Source organism: Perissodus microlepis, chromosome 8, assembly GCF_051167445.1.
Source record: "Perissodus microlepis isolate ML-2025 ecotype Zambia chromosome 8, ASM5116744v1, whole genome shotgun sequence".
Classification (NCBI taxonomy): Eukaryota; Metazoa; Chordata; class Actinopteri; order Cichliformes; family Cichlidae; genus Perissodus; species Perissodus microlepis.
In genome coordinates this window covers 4,608,055-4,626,298 of record NC_140468.1, presented here as the reverse complement: position 1 = coordinate 4,626,298, position 18,244 = coordinate 4,608,055, and the positions used below count along the sequence as shown (strand labels likewise).

The window sequence follows — 18,244 nt, the reverse complement described above, 5'->3', positions numbered from 1 at the left end:
CTGTCCAAATTATTCTGTTCTTTAATATTATCAGCAAAGCAGCAGGGAGCCCTCAGCAGTCACTGGAGGCCAACACCGGCACTTAAACAGTGATTAAAGGTAAAACCTGCTTTGGTTTTATTTCTGAAGCAGCTGTATACTTTGATGTAATACCACTTTGCACCACAAGATGGAGCACTGTGTGTGAACTTTCTCAGGCTCTAGAAGGTGGAGGTTTTTTTAAAATTATGATTAATTGTTTTTAAAACTGCAGGCTTAAGTTTTTTTTAACAAGGTAAGTGATTAAGTACATTATCTACTTTAAAATGTCAGCCTGGTGAACGATTAGACTTTAGAGGACGCGAGCAGCAGCAAACATCTGGAAACGTTAAAATGCACCTACTGGTGCAATGCTGCCCTCTGGTGGTGAATGTTTTCATTCACGCGTTGAAACAAAAAGCACCTTTAAGTTGTCAGCGATAAGAAAATAGCAGTGCTATAGCTATAGGTTTATGCTTTTTTCTTTAGTGTTCGCTTTATTTTTAATTTCTTTCAGATCAAAGATCACAGCAGGCATCATAAAAACAGAGCCAAGTTTGAATAAACAGCCACAAGTTCTGTTAACAATTTCGTCAAGTAAGGTTTTGTTTTTAAAGCCCAAAATACTTTTATAAATGTTTTAGCCAACCAAAAAGTTTTCACACTCAGTTTTAAACTGTAGTAACAGGTCAAAGGTCACCCATGTCAAAACAATGTTACTTAGTGCCAGGTTAGCACACTTATGGAGATCATTCAGCTGAAATGAAGCTTTCTGAGCCGTCAGTCTGAGGATTGGTGCAGCGGTCACAACAGGAAGGTCCCTGTCGTCTCAGAGCCGCCAGGTGGCGTTTCAGTTTCGTCCCACAATCCAGGTCTAACTGCAGATTGTAGGTGTGTGTACAAACAAGACTTCTAGTTGTACTTTTAAAGCAGCAGCTTCCTCTTCAGGCTCCTGGCAGCAGGTCAGTCCTCATGCTTTATTCTCTTCCTGACAATCCCAGAGGATAATTGGGTCTTCTTCTGGGAGTCAACTGGAGCTTTCTCTGGTGAGGCAGACACATTAACCACTAAACTGTTTAAACCAGTCACCTCTCCACTGAAAGAAGTTGTGGCATTGAAACTCCTTTCAGCTGTTTAATCTAGAGTTTCACACCCTGAAAGAAGAGTCGCTCCATTTCCTGTTAACCTGCTCAAAGCGCTGCTGATTTTTCCAGCAGATGCCTCAACTCCCCATTTAATCACTGCCTGGGTGCCCATGAGCCTGGGCGTACGTTCAACCCCAGCTGTGAACCTTTCACACCTCTGACAAAGTAAGTCAGAATTAAAACTCCTCGCTTTATTGTAAGAAAATCTTACTTTCTACATAAATCATTCATGTTACTGCGTTCTGATTGGTCTGTTATGGATTTAAAACAGGACACGTCAGTGAGGATGACACTTCCAGACGCAGCAGGTGGAGGTGGTGGTGTAATCAGGACGCTGATCACAGTTGTTTCACTTCATCAAATCTGACAGTAAAAATGTAGATTTCTGAAAAGTCTGCATTCAAACACCCGGAGCCAGAGGACAAACGCAGCGCTACACCTGCGAGAGGCGAGCGGTGACATCACAGGTTAAAATGAGCTGAGAGCAGGACCACGGCACCAAGTTAAACATAAATGTTTTAATGGTACTATTTACAAAAAAGAAAAAACAATTCAGCTTTTTGATTAGGTTATAACTGCTGCAACAATCAAACAGGTACATCGACATCTCGCTTAACTACAAAAAAAGAAAAAAAACAAACAGTGACTGAATGGCTGCGGGATAAAAAGGTGTAAAATGAAAAACCATAGATTTTTTTTGCATAGCAATTAGTTACTTTAAGGTGGAGGGAGGAGGAGGAGGAGTGTGTGAGGTTATATGGAGGATGTGGTGAAAATAAAATCCGGTCCGAGTGTGACGATCGATCGATCGGTCGGAAGGGGCAGCAGAAGATTTTTTTCCCTTGGAGAACCTGAGCTCAGGGCGGCTTCAGCTGAGAGCTGCTACATGTGAAATGTGAGAGGAGGGAGGGCGGGGTTTGTTTGCCGCGCTGCGATTTGACGTTTCCATTTCCTCTTTTCTTTTTTAAATTAAGTGGACGCCTTTGTGCCGTCGGGATCGGACGCAAGCGTGTTTGCTGACATGCAGCGGCGGCGCTTTGAGGGGTAAGTGCTTTAAAAAAAAACAACAAAAAAAAAAACAACACACTAATAAAAAACAAACTTAAAAACGCCGCGTCTGTTTGTGCTGCCCTCTGTGAAGCTGAACTGAAAACAGAGGCAGCGGCGGGAGATCAAAAAAGGAATGATTTACTATTAAAAGGAACGCACAAAAAAGAAGAAGAGGATGAGTCAGAACAGAACGAGAGAAAAACTAACAAAAAACACGTCAGGAATGAAAAAACAAACAAAATGAAGCAAACCAGACTTGGCAGTTTAAAGAAGTGCTCTGGTGAGTTCAGGCGACCTCTAGAGGAAGGAGGGGGAACCACATCTCAAATGTATCTGTTTTATTTGGATGAGGAAGGTCTGAGGGGAGCGGAGGAAGAGGAAGGGCTGATTTTTTTTTTCTCCTTTTTTTATAGTTTTATTTGTCACTCCACTAAAAATGTACATGGGAATTACAAGCAAACTAGTCAATAAAAACAAAAACAAAAAAAACCCTTTGGCCATATTTTTGAGGAGTCCGCTACATAGTGCGCTACGAGTGTACACGCGACGTATGAAACACCACTAAGCCCCCATGTACATTGTTTAGCCTACTACAGAAATTTTTTTGTAACGTGTTGTTTTTATACTTTTTTTTTTAAACATTTATCTTTTTTTTTTCTTCTTTCGTGTGACAAAAAACAAGTGTCGGGAAAGGCTTCTATCTCCGTAATGTTCACTAAAAACTGTGAAAGTATTAGACTGATGTTTGAATATCAAACAACAGGAACCCATTTAATGTTATTCTGCACTGAGGTTCTGCTTGTTAATGCCAGAGAGGAGCTGTGGGTGTGTGTGTGGGTGTGTGTGTGGGGGGAGGCCCTCATTCATCGGTGGGTGGAGGACTTGTGTTTTAGGGCGCCGCCACTGCTCTCGTCGTCAAGCGGCGGCTCTGCGTCATCCGAATCGAGGCGTCCGTAGGCCATCGCTCGGCAACCTGAGATGCTGCGCATCCTGGGCCTGACTTGGTGGTCGCTCTCAGACTCGGGCTCTGGGGCCGGGTCTTCGGGCAGGGGGAAGCATCGGCGTTCCCACGGCGCCACCGTCTGGGGGGGGGAAAAATGCGGGTGTTAAAAACGAATGAAAGCTTCAGATGCTTCACAGGCTGACTGATCCTCAGGGGCGGAGCTACGTACCCGCTCTTCGAAGGTGAAGTCCGGCGTGGAGCACCGCGTGTCCTCACTGGACAGGAGCCGGTGGGAGTCCCTCGAGCAGGGCGTGTGGGGGTTGGAGGCGGTGTCGGGGCTGGCGGGACTCATGGGTGACGGCACGTGGCTGTAGTCGTGCAGCATCGGGCAGTGGCCCGGGTCAGGGGACGCGGGCTGAGGGGTGGGCGGGTTGGTCCCGCACAGCAGAGGTGTGGTGCGCCCGTCCACGGACTTGTACGACCTGAGGAAGAAACGGAGGAGTTGTCAATGTCACAGCTGCCGCGTGACAACAAACGCGAGGAGCTTACTGAGGCGTATGATGCTGCTCTTACCTGCTGCCCCGCCTCTTAGCAGGAGCCAGGGCCCTCCAAGTCCAGCGAGTGCGCTCCTGGTCCTCGTAGGCCTGATGGAGCTGGATGAAGGCTGCGTCTGACAGGTCCTCCACCTGCAGAAACATCACACGTCATCAGGACCCCGAAAACTCGTTTGCTTCAGTTTAATCATCAAACACTCTGAGAGAAAGCAGTTTGACCATCTGGGCTCAAACAACGACGCTGAGATGTTTTTATAACTTTTAATGTCACGCTAAGAATTTAAAAGAGGGGTTTTTAGGCTTTCAAAGCCTTCATGATTGCTTCACAGGTTTAAATGAACGAGTCAGATCCGACCACCAGGTGTCACTGTTCGCTCAGCAGCTCAGGTGATCTCCTGAAGGATCCTAACATCCCAGCTTAACACGTGAAATCTGATAAATACCACAGATGAGGTGGTTCTCTCACCTCGCGTTCGTTCTCCTCCTCGGTTATGGGCTGCGAGAAGACGTCCACACACCGCCAGCTTTAGAAAACAAGACAAAAACGTGTGAGTGCAGGGAACCAGCAGCCACAGCAGAGTGGTATTTTTCCATGCAGGTATCGGTTTACCTGGGCGTGAGAATCTCTTTGTACTGAAGCTTCTCCACGCGGGTGGTGGCAGCTACAGACATGGGGATTACTATGTTGTTGATGTCGAAGGAGCTTTCACCTCGCCTCCTCTTGATTGGCTGCTGCTGGAGAACAAAGGAGGAGTGTAAACAAGCGAGACTTTACACAGAAGTCTGCAAACAATAACGACTCGACCGGCTCCGACACACTTTCAGCTTAAACGCTCTCACAGCCTGCAGGGAGGATGACACGTGTCATCATGTTAATCCAAAAGATGAAGGTTAATAGAAACTGAGGTCATCATGAGCTCACTTCACAAACACATTTGGATATTTACAATTTACAGGTTTCCTCCTTAATCCAAGGAGACTTTGTTTAATAAATGTTGTCCATGTTGGTGTAAAAGACCAGCAGGCAACAATTACACGCTCATGTTTTAGGGTGAGTGTGCAAATGAGCTGAAGATGCCCTGCAGGCCACAATCAGTTGGTCAAGTCTGCAGCATTTAACCATTTCTAGGTCCAAATACTCCTCCAGCTCCCGAAAAACAAACCGAGCGCTCCAGATTTATCCAGCTCCAAGAAAATCACCAGATGAACTTTAATATCCGTGAAAAAGAGGCTTTACGAGGTTTAGAGACTTAACTTTGGATGTAAATGAAGACAAAACATCATTGACTTGTAATAAGTTTGTGAAGATGAGAACATGCAATTCAATACAAGCACAAAAAAGACGTAGGAGGAGTTAAATTGCTTCCAAAAGTTCACACGGCAGGAAGAAGACGCTGAAAGCAGACTGAACTTCAGCCGTGAGAACCTCTGGAGTGAGCCCATCCACGGCAGCAGGTTAATCAGTAAAATGCTGCTTCATGGTTTCAGATTACTCGCTAAGAAGTCCTGAAGCTAAGCTAAGCATCCACACAGACAGCCTGATTCTGAAGTGTGAAAATAATGAATTAAAATAAAGTAAAATTATTAAAATAATAATGATGAAAATGAGAAGAAAAAAAAAGCAAAAACAAAAACAAGCCAAGACAGCGCAGCACGTTAAAGCGCTCCGACCACGAACGGGGTCACAGATCACGAGTTACAGAGCGGATACGGCAGCAGCTGGCGCAACGAGTCTGCCGAGTGTTTTTGTTTCCTGCTGCTTTTTCTGCTCCAGCAACCACAAAAAAGTTTCAGCTCGAGTTTAACGTCTGAACCTCCGCCCAGCGACAAACACTGTGTGATGAGTGTTTATCGAGGCCGTGTTCTTCTCACACCGAGCCTCAGCTTTTACTTTTGTTTGCATTAATGGCGCCAAAAACGCATCAGACAGTGACGCTCGCAGCTTGTTTGCATGCTGCCGCCGCAGAAGTCTCAGTTTGTTTCCCGTCTTCCTCACTACAGCACAGCTTTCCCACACACACCCTGTCTAAGACTTTCCCTGGAACACATTTTTTTAATGCTGTGCTTGTTATCTTGTGTGATGTGAAACCATCAGATTTCCATGCAGCTACTGAAATAAATGAATGTCATTAATAAAATATATGACTGCAGTAAAGCCTGCTTAAAAAAACAGCGAGCATTTTTAAAAACCCCTGACTGATGATTTGAATCATCCAAATAAGGTGCGAGATCTGGGGGGGCGTCCTTACAGGCGTGCTCGGGACACTCTGGCTGCTCAGGCCCAGCGGCGCAGAGTTCTCTGAAGATGTGGACAGCTGGCGTGTTAGGGGGCTGTGCAGGGACGAGTGCATGTTGGCTAGAGTCGTGCAGGGGGTGCTCGAGTCCATGAAGAGTTTGGGGGAGGCTGGAAGAAAGAAAGAAAGGAAAAGTCAGGCGGGTTCACTGATGTGTGGACCTCAGATTAAAGCCGTCCTCCTGCAGACGTGTAACTCACAGTCCGCTCTCTCCAGTGAGTGCTCTCTTATTCTCTTGCGGCTGTAGTTTCTGTCGTACGGCCCTAACGGGGTCGAGATGGCCTGCAGCCGCTCGGTCTTGCACACAGCCTGGCCCTCCAGCCTGGCCGCGTTCATCACGGCGCTGCCGCCGCTGCTACCACCGCTTCCGCTAACACTGCTGTCCACTGTCCTCGACTTCTCAGCACTTCTCTTGTGGCCCAGTCCTGCAACACCAGGAGTACATCAGGTTACTGTCATATATGGCACAAGTTAGGACAACTGACGGAGCTTCCACAGTCATGGACGTTCACATTACACATTAAAACAAACATGTTCAGATAATAAAAATTTACTCCAAGACTTTTGTTGAGTTTAAAAATCCACTGCCTGAAGTTTTTAGTTGGCTTATGTTCATATGTCAGATATTAAATCTTCACTTGTGAGATGGTGGAATTAGTAAATGCGTATTTTCTCTTCTAGGATAACAACCAATCAACAGCTGCTCTTTTCTCAGCTGAGTGGATATGACATCGAGATCGGGCCTTCTCAGAAGGCAGATTCTCTTCTGAGAAGCGTCTCATTGCGTGAAATTAGGAAATACGGCAGCTACTAGGACAGAGTGAACTGTGAAACCTACACAGCTGGAATTAAGCAGAAACCGGACCTGAACAACAATCACACTGTGTCCCAATAATGTGCTGACTTTAAAAATGACATTTCGTAACATCGTACATTTGTACACATTTGTCTATTTCTTCACGTCTTATATTTATTTTGAATGTGAAAGGTCGTATTTAAGTCTGGGTGATGTGATCTCAGAGGCGTCGCTGTGCTCGTGTGCTGCCGTCAAATGGCAGAAAGCTGCCGCTCGGACAGCTCCCATACTTACTGACTGCCATGAGCGAGTTGGTGAACTTGTGCTTCTCTTTGGATGAGGAGAGCTTGTGTTTGAGGGAGAGCTTCTTCAGTGGTTTGCTCCTCTCCAGTGACTTGGTCTGCCACTGGCTCTTCATCACCTGCTGCAGGCGCAGACCTATACAAACGTCTGAGGAAGACAGCGGCAGAGGAAACGAGACTCAGAAAAATCAACTTCCTGAAGAAAATTTTATGCTTTCCCCCATATTCTGTCAAATATGTTCTTGTTATGGTGACGGAGGTTCACGTTAAACACGGTGAAACTTTCAAATTAACGAGGTCAGCATACGAGATAAATGCTGACTCAGTCTCAGGCACACAGCTCGACCTTCCAGATGTTTCCAAGGGGCAGCCAATCAGGAGCTTACTTGTTTCACACAGGAGGACAAACTGAGGGCACTTCTGTAATTACACTCACATTACCCCCACCAGGGGGCAGAGTTTTCCGTGGATGTGTTAAAACTCAAATGTAATGAGGGTTCAGTGTTGAGCGTTTTTAGACAAATTGAGGTTCAGATGAGCACACAGAATAAACTGATATTACATCAAAGTGCAGCCCAACTTCAGCTAATAAATATATTCCCTCAGGGTTTTTTTTTGTTTGTTTTTTTAACCCCAGAGGGAATATCCACTACTGAAGCACGACTACTAGAACAAGAACGCAGCAGTAACGCACATACAGGCTGCCAGACACCATTAAGCAACAAGAACAGGAGAAGAAAGCGCTGTAGCTACCAGGGATCAGACTGGTAAGGTCTGTATGGAGCTGTGACATTGCATGCTGCTGTACTCACAGGAGAAAAAACACAAATATCTGCCACAAATATAGCATTTCAAGTAGTCTGGGGTGGAGGGTGGGTGAAATGATCATCCTTAATATGAATCATGCCAAGTCCAAGAATACAAAAGACATATTCCTAAAATTAGTGCTATAAACTCTTGAAGAGTTTTCTGCAGTTTAGTGATTCACATGAAACAAGCCTCGGAGCAGCGGTCCAAATGTTCACTAATAACCTTTAAAGTCACCTCCAAAATGTTCCCCCTTTGTTTTAGTGTAAACAAATTTAGGTGCCCAGTGAAAATTACATCCATGAGACACCCTGAAATAGCTTAAGAAAAAACAAAATGATTAAACAGTGAAAAGAAAACACGACATCACATCTCCTCTGGGCTCAGAGTTTCAGAAATAACCCAGTTAAATTACAGGAAAACGGACGAGCAGCCCACAACCCAGACTTAAGACAATTACACTTTTCCCCCCTGTATAATTAAAAAATAAAACTTATTTCCTGTCATTTATTGGTTTGTCGGTTACACATTTTATTTATCGTTAAAGGCAGAAATAGAACACTAAACTGCCTGAAAAGTTTTGCCCTCCCTCTGGGAGCGAATCAGACGTCCTGATAGGCTGAATCTGGCACCAGGCTGTGTGCTTTACACTGCAACCTTAGATAATCTATTCTGTGAGCTTCAGCCAAACCTACTGCTTCATTTGTCTGTGTCGTGTAAAACTGTTCATGTTTTGATTTGCAGTAAAGTCAGAAATTCCTGTCTTCATTTATGTGAGTTCCTTGCTGCGCAGAGAGAGAGAAGACTCTAAATGACTAAATATGTTCAGCAGAACTTCCTGCTGAGCTCACAGCCACGCCTTGTTTGTCTTCCCCTCTGGATGTAAAGGAGGAAATGGCTGCGTAAACTCAAGCTCCGCTCTGAGACCAGCACTGACCGTCGGGGAAGGAGAGGATGGGGTGGACGCCAAGATCCAGCCTTGACAGGCGCTCCAGGGTGGGCAGCTCGTACTGAGGGTCCTCTCTGGGGGTGGGCCAGCCACCGCACATCACACAGCTGGGGTTAACCCTGCAGTTACACTGGATGCAGCTGCTCCTCGGGGCCTGCCAGGAGGACAAACGAGAGCGGTTGCAAATCATTCACAGCCAAGCTGTGATTATTAATAATTCAGCGGCTTCACCGACACGGCCGTTAAACACTTATTGAGTGAGTCATGCCAGAAAATGTTCTGCTCTTTAGAGCCGCTGACGTCATGCTCCGTGTGCCTGCTTTATGTCTATTCCCCCCATTTTTAAAATTGCTCTATTATTAGTTCTGCTGGTACTTTACTGAAACTTTCTCTTTTAATAGATACAAAAACAGAACAGACTGCACCCGCTCCTTAAGCTCCTTGTTGAATTGTATCTAGATTTTCTTCTTTTCCATTGACCTTGTGTATTTTATTCTATTTTTTCCCCATTTAGCTGTGCCATTTTTTTCATACTGAGCCATTTCAGTTTATCTTCCACTCTATTTAAGCCAGGCTGTGTTTAATGAGTTTGGTCCTCCTACTAGAATTTGTAAATCACTGATGTTCAAAAGTTCCTCTGCAGAAAATGTCCTCCATCTCATCTGAGATATCAGCTCCTATTTTGATTATGTTTTGTTAGATGAGCGCGCGTGGACGTATCTGACACCGGTTTAGTTCGCTGTACTTTGTCCCACAGAAATAATCAGTGTTTCCTCCTCACTACTGAAACCAACCATATTATTACACACTAATATAGTACATTTAAATCTCTTTCGGCACACTCTTTAAAGAAGCTGTGGTAGTGCCTCAAGTTTCTATGCTATGACGTAGGGAGTTTCCTGGTGTAAAATCAGGTGGTCTCTGAGCCACTTAGTTTCACTTTTGCCTTGTGATGTGCTCCATGATGAACAGATCATCACCAAACTATCCTGAATCAGTGGAAGACGATGAATCCACAAAGTGATCGACCTGGGGCTTTGATAAGGAGGGAACATAAACCAATCAGGTCAACACTGTAAATACTGACACTCTGTAAACATAAAAGTGGGGTTATTTATAACTAATCATGAAATGATTAAGATTATTTTTTCACTACATCGTAAAAACATGTTTAAAAAAAAAGCTGTTTTAGAGGCACAGCATTTTAAAACGACAGCTGTGAACGATTTGGATTTTATAATGTGAATAGTTGTTTAATGTAAAACATGCATTAAGCTTCTTATGTCCTGCTGAACTGACAGGATTTTCTCTTTCTGAATCATGTGGTTCACCATGCTTTGATTTGAAGGACCTTTTTGTTGTTTCTTTGAAAGTTTTTTTTTTCCTTTTTAAAAATATTGTTTATAAAAATAAGCAGGAGAAATATGACTGCATAATTGTAGTAGTATTTTTAAGTTTAAAAGCCTCAACACATTTAGAGACTTAAAGTCACACTCAGTCTCCCAGAGAGTGGGGAGGGGTGTAAACAATCAGAGAAACGTTTCTATTCCCCCCCTCAACTAAAACTTGTGAGTCGTCACATGGGGCCATTACTACCCTTTGTTGTTCGACTCTGAATAAAGATGCCCTACTTTCCCCATCTCTCGTTTACTCAGTTATTAGGTCACGCACCAGCCGAAGAGTGAAGCCTAAAACACTAGGCGCTGTCTAACAAAAAGCCCTTTCACTGCTCTTAAATGTGCGAAACTGAACATTCAGCATGTTCGCGCCGTTTCCACAAAGACTCCTTCACACGCGTGTGCCCTTGCAGCTTCTTTCAAGTGAAACCCAAGAATAATCACACAGAGCAGAAAACTCACCTTGCCGTTAAGGTTGGGCACAGTGTTGGGCTGAATGAGTCGCCGCCGCCGGCAGCTGATTAGCGGCCGCGTACGTGCAGCCACGCATGTGCTGTCGTAGGCCGACGGCTGCTGATGCTTGGCGTCTGTGCTCTCTGCCATCCTACAACACGGAGAGAAGATTTAGCACCTGTTAAAAGCTGGCGTGCTTGTAGCTGTGAGCGCATCTCATTAGCTTAAAACTCATCAATGTGACTTTAGCTGCCAGATGTGCTACACCTCAGAGATAGCAGACTGTACTAGCAGCTGTACAGTCTGTATGATACAGTGCCCAAAGTATTATAAACTTTGCAAAACAAAAAACTGCAAATATTTATAAAAAAAAAAAAAAATCGAAATCACTGAGCACATCAAGCACCCTAAACTCTGGATTCAGGCTTCAAGATAATAACAAGACGTGAGCTGACCCTATGTGACAGGATTACAAATAACCATCTGTGAGGACATTTTCACACTCTTTCCCGTGTTTGGAACAATACTTAATCTAATGTATTATAGAGTCTGAATATTTCAGGATGTAACTTCAACAGTTTCCACACACAAACATTGGACACACAATTCAATACATTGTCCTATGACACCTTTTTATTATAATTAATTAAAGTCAACTGGTGCCCCTTCAGAAACCTTAGCATGAACCTACACAATAAAAATTTACCTTGGGATGCCGTTGTAGCACCATACGAGTGGGTTGAAATTTGGTGCATTTTCAGAACAAATCAATTCTACACCCACTCCAAGTGACTCTAACCCACAGGTTCAGGAGCAAAACTGCACCAATTTTAATGTCTATGATGTAGAGGCACATAAACAAGCGTTCGCTACAGAAAACTTTATCCAAAATACACTTTTCACAGGTCAGTACGTGATAGGAGGAGATTCCTTTTGTGTTAACAGAGCTTAAATGTAATTTTCAGCACTGACAATTTCTTGTAAATATCACCTTTACTTGAAAAAGAGGAAACTGATTCACCCATCGACATTTAAAGAGCCTGTATTTAGCAAATTATTCACAGCATGAAGGTAAAATTTTGTACTGCTTCATTAAAATCCACTGAAGTCATTACTGAAAGTAAAGCCGATTCTGTCAGGTGGCATCCTATTTGGTTAATTTTAAAAGGAATGACTTATTCTCATATGGCACGAACAACAGGAGATGGCCTGCTTTAGAAACCTTCATCAGCAATGAGGAAGCTGCCTGAGCACAGCGTGTAGGAGGCTGAGCTCACACGATTATTACTCACTTCATTCTCACAGAGGTCATTACAGTTAATTAAAATGAAACTAAAACCAAAACCAGGTGAAAAACAACCTATGCACACTTACAAAAACAAATGTTATGTAGATTTTTGTACAGAAGTTCACTGACACATATCTACAGGACTGTGTCCACTGACTGCGTGAAATGAAAAAAATAAGTGAAACTAATAATCAAAACAAAACCGAAACGGGCAAAGTCATCCTGAAAACTAAACAGAACAGAAGCAAAAATAAACTAAATAAAAATCCCTGATTCAAACACGGGTGCAGTTCAACAAACTTTGCACTATTGAGCTGGAGGTTAAAGACTGTTTCATGTCTCATCAGGCGGCATCTACCAGCTACACTTTCACATTTGCTAAGAAAAAAATGAGTTCAGGGAAGCTGATGTTTAGAAGATGTGCCAGTTTTTTTTTTTTTAAAAAATGCAGTATTAAGACTACAAAAAACAAAAGTCACAGACAAAGCTTTGTCCATAGTGGATATTGTGATTGCGTGAAAAGCACATGAGACAAATATTACAGTTGGGTCCATTTATTACCACAGCAAAACACCACTATGCAAAGATGACTAACATGGATGTTTTTCCAGCTGAAATGTCTGCTGTGAAAAAGGTTAATTACTTTTCTACTAATCACTGCAGCTCCAGCTAAAATCAGCATCTCTCTAACTGCAAATCCAAACGAAGGACTCCCCTCTCGCATTTCCTGGTAAGGCAGCGAGCCTTTCCGAGAACTCAAAATGAGGTAATCATTAGCAGCTGTACCTGCTGAGGACGCCGTTGACTGGCTGCCCGTTTTGACCTTTCCGAGGGCCCGGCTCTGTGCTGCTGATATGGGCGGTGCCCGTGTGCTCCAGCCGTTCTGAACCGGCGTCCTGCATCGACAGATAAGACCAAAACCAGTTAGACTACACCTCGTGTTAACTGGCAGGCTGACCACGCTGAACACTCAGGCAGCCGGCGGTATTTCAGGAAACTGCATTAGAGACAAACTAAATCATCTTGGTCCTGTGGCCTTGAATTATTCAGTCCAGATTTGGGCTAAGGCCTTCACTCTCCCAAGGCTTAAACCATCAAGATAAAAAAACCTGGAGCACTTTTTCCGCAAGCTTTTACACAAGTGAACAGTTTCATGATTCCAGTCAACCTTGTCTCATTTCACAAACATCTGCTCCACATTTCTCTATCATTTCAACTCAATAGTTGAGCGTGTGTTAATTTGTACTTTACGTCTTTGCAACATTTTGATATTTTTATTTTAAACAGTTTTTTAAAATCTTGTGTTAAATATGTCAAGTACAATGAAACATGCTACTATAAACAACTGCCATTTATATAGCAGCTTTGCTATGAAATCAGATTACCTTAAAGACAGAAAAACATTTAACTTAATGAGGTTCAACATGCAGTAGAGCAAATGTACACCGCTGCAATGGGAGGCTGCACAGCTGCAGCTGAACAGACATAAACAATTTAAACACCCAGACAGGCCGACTCATCAAGAGAAATTATTTGGATCTGAGGGTTAGGGAGCTTTTTTCCCTTTCTAAACTGCTTTGATTCGGTCAGACCTGAGGAACAGATAAGAACACAATTTCCCGTGAACACTTAACATTTCATTTCCACCTGTGTGAAAACAAACAAGCTCAATATTTCAGTCATTCTCAGGGATAGAATAAAGCAGAGCTGCTTATATTTACCCACTAACACAGCATCCGAAGATCAAAGTGCTGAATAAAGGCTACAACTAATATTCATTCATTAATATTTATTTATCTTTACATTATACACTTGAGCCAAGAATGAATGGGGTTATTTATAAGAATTGATGAAGGCTAAAGATTTTATCTTGCACCATTTTCTATTTGTTGGAAGAACAAGAAGAAAATTTTGTAGCCTTACTGCTGTCTAATTTTGGTTTTGTATTCTTCCCTTTGTATTCACAAAAAACTGATCTGAGGCTCGCCTCTTACATAAATCTTTAAACTCATCTTCATTCAAAAATAATCCCTTTGTTAAGCTTTCAGTTCATCTCGGTTCATCCTCCGTCTTAAACAGTTTCAACTTATTCTGATTAGTTGCGCATCTCAAAAATAAGGTTTGGACAGTTGGTGGGTGGAGCTTGTGCAACTTGCAGCCAGAGCTGTGTACCTGAGATGATGGGATCAGCTTTGCTAAGTAAGAAAAGGGGGGCTATGAAAATCGTGTCAGCGGTTGTATTTTAATGCAGGCAAAATGTTTTTCTAAATCAAAAGAACATAAAAATAGTAAAAATGGCCATTTTAACTGATAACAGTCTGTCTAATCTATCCAAGATAGTGGCTGGGTTGATTAAAGACAATCTCTGTCTTGAACTGTTTACAGCTTTATGAGACTTTGACTCGCAGGGATTACTCGTGCATACAGTGACCTCATTTCTTTAAATGTTTGTCCTATTTCATGTGACCATGTACAAATGTAACAATACATGTGACAGAAATTATGTAAAACAATAAAAAGATCAACAAAAAGAATAAAAACAATGGTTTTAAGCCACTAGCAGCTACTGTTCTATTAAAAAGACAATTTTTAAAGAAACAAATCTGTTTACCTGAGTGTTTACAGGCTCTGCTTTTACTTCTGTCCCACCTGCAAGCACCCCACTTGGCGAAACACCTCCCAGCTCTACTGAGCCCTGAGAAATCGAGAGATGAAAGTTATACTTTCAATTCAAAGATAAAGAAATTAATACAAGTTAAAATGCATCACAGAGCTTCTTCATCCTACAGTGTCAGTGGAAATACACTTCTGATTTTATGACACTTGATGGAAGATTTTTCTGCACATCAGAGAAAAAAAAAACTAAAATGCACAGACGTGTCTAATAAATGGAAGGACCGACCTTGCTGGCGCGGATCTGTCTGTAAATGTCCGTCTGCTGCCGGATGCGGTACTCCAAGTCCGAGATGTGGGCCTGGAGCCAGTTCCAGTGGCTGATGATGGCAGCTCTCTCCACGGTGTAGCGGCTCTCTGCTCGCTTCCATCTGCAGGGGGAAAAAAAAAAAGAAAAAAAAAAAAAGATGTGTTTAAGTTATGGTCAACAGAAGATACTCTGGGTGATAGTGATTTATGTCACGTGTGTCCAGATCAAATCTGCTCTTCACTAACTTTGATCTGGGCAGCAGATCACTTTAGGTTCTTAATATTTGAGCCAAACCAGCTGTAGCAATGGTTTGAATTCCACAGACACATTAAACTAGACAGACAGGCACACTTAAAAAAAAAGCCAACGGGCTAATACAGAATACAACAAAAAAGAAGGTTTATGCTGCAGGCAGACAATCTGAACTGAGGCGTCAGGACCTCTGATGGATTTCGATCCACCAGTCTGAGGAGATGAGCCAGGCAAAAAAAACAGTGAAATCTAAAACCACATTCTTATTAGCTTCCTTTTATGTGATGCTGTATCTCTCACCATTTTTTCATCTCCCTTTTAGGACTCTATCATATAAATAAAGTTCTTATTTACTACTACATCTTTACTGAGAGTAAATGCCCTGTGTTAGCCGTTTCAAAAGGCTGCAATGTACAAGTAGTTTCTTTAAGTACTTTGTTTTTAATGAAACTTTCTACACACCTTGTTAAGCCTTACAAACATATGTGCAAGATCAAAGTTAAAGATTAATCATTGTGCTTTGATTGCAAGGTCTAATTCAGGCTTGTGAAACAAGCGAGTTGCTTTCATGGTCTTATCTTGTTCAATTGTCCTTAGGTTGGACTGGGGTGGGGGACAAAAACAACCTAATTTCTTTTCACAAAGGTCAAATTAAATAGAAACACCATTGAAAAACAACTTTATTTCTAAGGCTGTAATTTTAAATAAAGAGGACTAAACAGCCTATGAAGTGAAACAACATATTTATCTCACTGAGATTAATTACTCATCCTGTCCACTCAAGTGAATTGTGGTGAACTTCAAACTCCCATAATCTTTATTTATTGAGCTTTCTCATGTAAAAATCCCCCAACCTCACACCAGGAAACAACTTGATAAGCAGCATGTTTCATTATTGCAGTTTGATGTTCATAGGTCACATGTAGGTTTTAACACAGCCAGCTGATGAAGGCTCAAAACATATCAGACTATTGTGTGAAAAAGAAAACACCTAATTTACTGAAATTGTGGGATAGTATTATTTTCTTTTATAAAGGATGTTTCAGTGTACACTCTGCTACTAAAGGAGGTAATAAAGGAAGCACTGAAGCACCCTTCCTTGGCATTTAAGGAATTCAAACAGCTTTTATTGTGTCTGCCACACAGACACCTCCAGGTCATTTCAATCAGCAACCTTCATAAGAAAAAAACGACCAGTCGGCATCAGCCCTCATCTCGCTGGGACCCAGTGTGGACTTTAGTGAAGCTCCACTTATTTATGCAACTGGTCTTCAACTACAGTTATTAGTCTGTTCCCAGTTTATATAAGTACTTTCCGGTGTTTTACTGAACTATTATTAAACACTAAAATAGATTATTTGGAGCATTTCCGCTGTCAGACTGCAGAGGTCAGTGAATCAGCGTTATAGCAGAGCTCCCAGCAGTGGCAGCTGCAGGCAGCCTGGAAAAGCATTAGAGTCAAAAAATAACATGATTAGGCATGCATTATAAATATGTGGAGAAATTAAAAATTAAAGAAAAAAGAACTGGGGGTTTCCACTGCAGGGGTATGCTCTGTGGGAAAGGAACGAGTGCCAGCTGAGAGCAGGGTACTCCATTTTACCAGTATGACACACAGAATGGCCATTTCAAAGGCAGACATGAGAGGAAAATGTCTGCTCCTGCACAGTGCGGAAGCAACCACAGAGGGCGCCATTTCTTCCAAAGACAGGGCCGCAGAGGCTGTGGATGAACAATGAAGGTAATGACTCAGATAGCAGACAAAGATAGACCTTGCACTCCCTCTTTTTCCTCTCTTCCCCACACACCCTAACCTGTTTTCAATTTCCAGAGCCTCCACCAGGGCAGAGGTAGATGGGAGAGAAAGACAAGGGAGATGGGAAGGGTCGCTCTGGCAGTCTGGAGAGGAACAGACAGGCCTTAAAAGCAAATCTACAGGGCACAGGGTGCAGGAGGGGGGTGGGGCTGGGTGCAGACGCTGGAATAACCAATAATCCAACCAAGAATCCTGCCTTACTGAGGTGCTGAGCAGAAACAGAGCTCCTCTGGCGGATGACGTCCATCACGGAGCCGATCAGTGCAATCAGAGACATTCCGATTTCTTCCTTGACACATCTGCTAGTCTTATGTCCCCGTTCACTACGGCATAGTATGGAGGACAATGCTGTAAATACAGCTGCAGTGTTTCCTGCTGGCACTACTTCCTGTTGCTGTTCCACACACACACACACACACACACACACACACACACACACACACACACACACACGCTGCTGTAATGCACCCAAACACACCCATTAGATCAGTTCCATTCAGTCCCTGTGAATTAGAAGTATCAAACATGAGACCCAGGACCGAAAGCCAGCTCACCAAAGGATCCAAATTCAGCCTACTTGATGTCCGACTGCAGTAAAGGTACTGACTGACATTCTGGAGAGTCTTGCACGCAAGTACAATTGGTCCTCTTATAATCATTAAAATAATTTGTCTGTCTTGCTTTACTTAGCACAAGCATCAAGTTATATGCACTTAAGGTAAAGAGGGGTGTGTCAAACTGCCACATCATTTCCTACAGTATTTCTGAGCCACGTGAAAGTTCAGCAACTATTACACAACATAAAAATCTGTTAGAAACTGCAACCAAATAAATTTTAAACATTCTCCAACTGTGACAATCTGAAGTCAAAATCTTGTTTTTAAGCTCTGAGCAAAGGAAATCACAGCTAGTAGATGAGCCTGATATGTAATGTATGTAAAATAGAGGCCTTTCACATACAATTTTTAAACAGCCCTAATAAAAGAACATTTCCTCCGGATATTTTCTGTACTCAAGAATTCAAGAGGGCACACAAGCGCTGTTAAATATAATAATAATAATAATAATAATAATAATAATAATAATAATAATAATGATGATGATGATGATGATGGGTGACTTATCCAACCCTTTATACTTCTAGTGTCTGTAACTTTGAAAATATTGATAACATGAAAGTAAAATTTGGTATGTGTTCATTAAATATGGTTATTATACAAAGATCAGCAGTCACATAAAGACAGCCAAACCACCAAG

At 42.6% G+C, this 18,244-nt stretch overlaps 1 protein-coding gene across 3 annotated transcripts in view; it reads right to left on the bottom strand.

Moving 5' to 3' along the window:
- Nucleotides 1-1,661: 1,661 nt before the first annotated feature.
- The window catches only part of LOC146381183 (KAT8 regulatory NSL complex subunit 1-like), a 40,219-nt gene continuing 23,636 nt past the window's right edge, over nt 1,662-18,244 (bottom strand). For 2 of the 3 annotated variants that reach the window (XM_084937094.1, XM_084937093.1), the window contains 13 exons: nt 14,899-15,040; nt 14,608-14,691; nt 12,783-12,892; nt 10,718-10,859; nt 8,847-9,012; nt 7,095-7,250; nt 6,205-6,429; nt 5,960-6,114; nt 4,321-4,445; nt 4,177-4,234; nt 3,730-3,842; nt 3,386-3,638; nt 1,662-3,295 (listed from right to left, as the gene is read on the bottom strand). In XM_084937094.1, coding sequence (XP_084793220.1) covers nt 3,077-3,295; nt 3,386-3,638; nt 3,730-3,842; nt 4,177-4,234; nt 4,321-4,445; nt 5,960-6,114; nt 6,205-6,429; nt 7,095-7,250; nt 8,847-9,012; nt 10,718-10,859; nt 12,783-12,892; nt 14,608-14,691; nt 14,899-15,040 — 1,948 coding nt within the window. In that variant the 3' untranslated portion in view covers nt 1,662-3,076. The remainder of the gene's footprint in view (nt 3,296-3,385; nt 3,639-3,729; nt 3,843-4,176; nt 4,235-4,320; nt 4,446-5,959; nt 6,115-6,204; nt 6,430-7,094; nt 7,251-8,846; nt 9,013-10,717; nt 10,860-12,782; nt 12,893-14,607; nt 14,692-14,898; nt 15,041-18,244) is intronic. The other variant, XM_084937095.1, reaches the window with a different exon arrangement.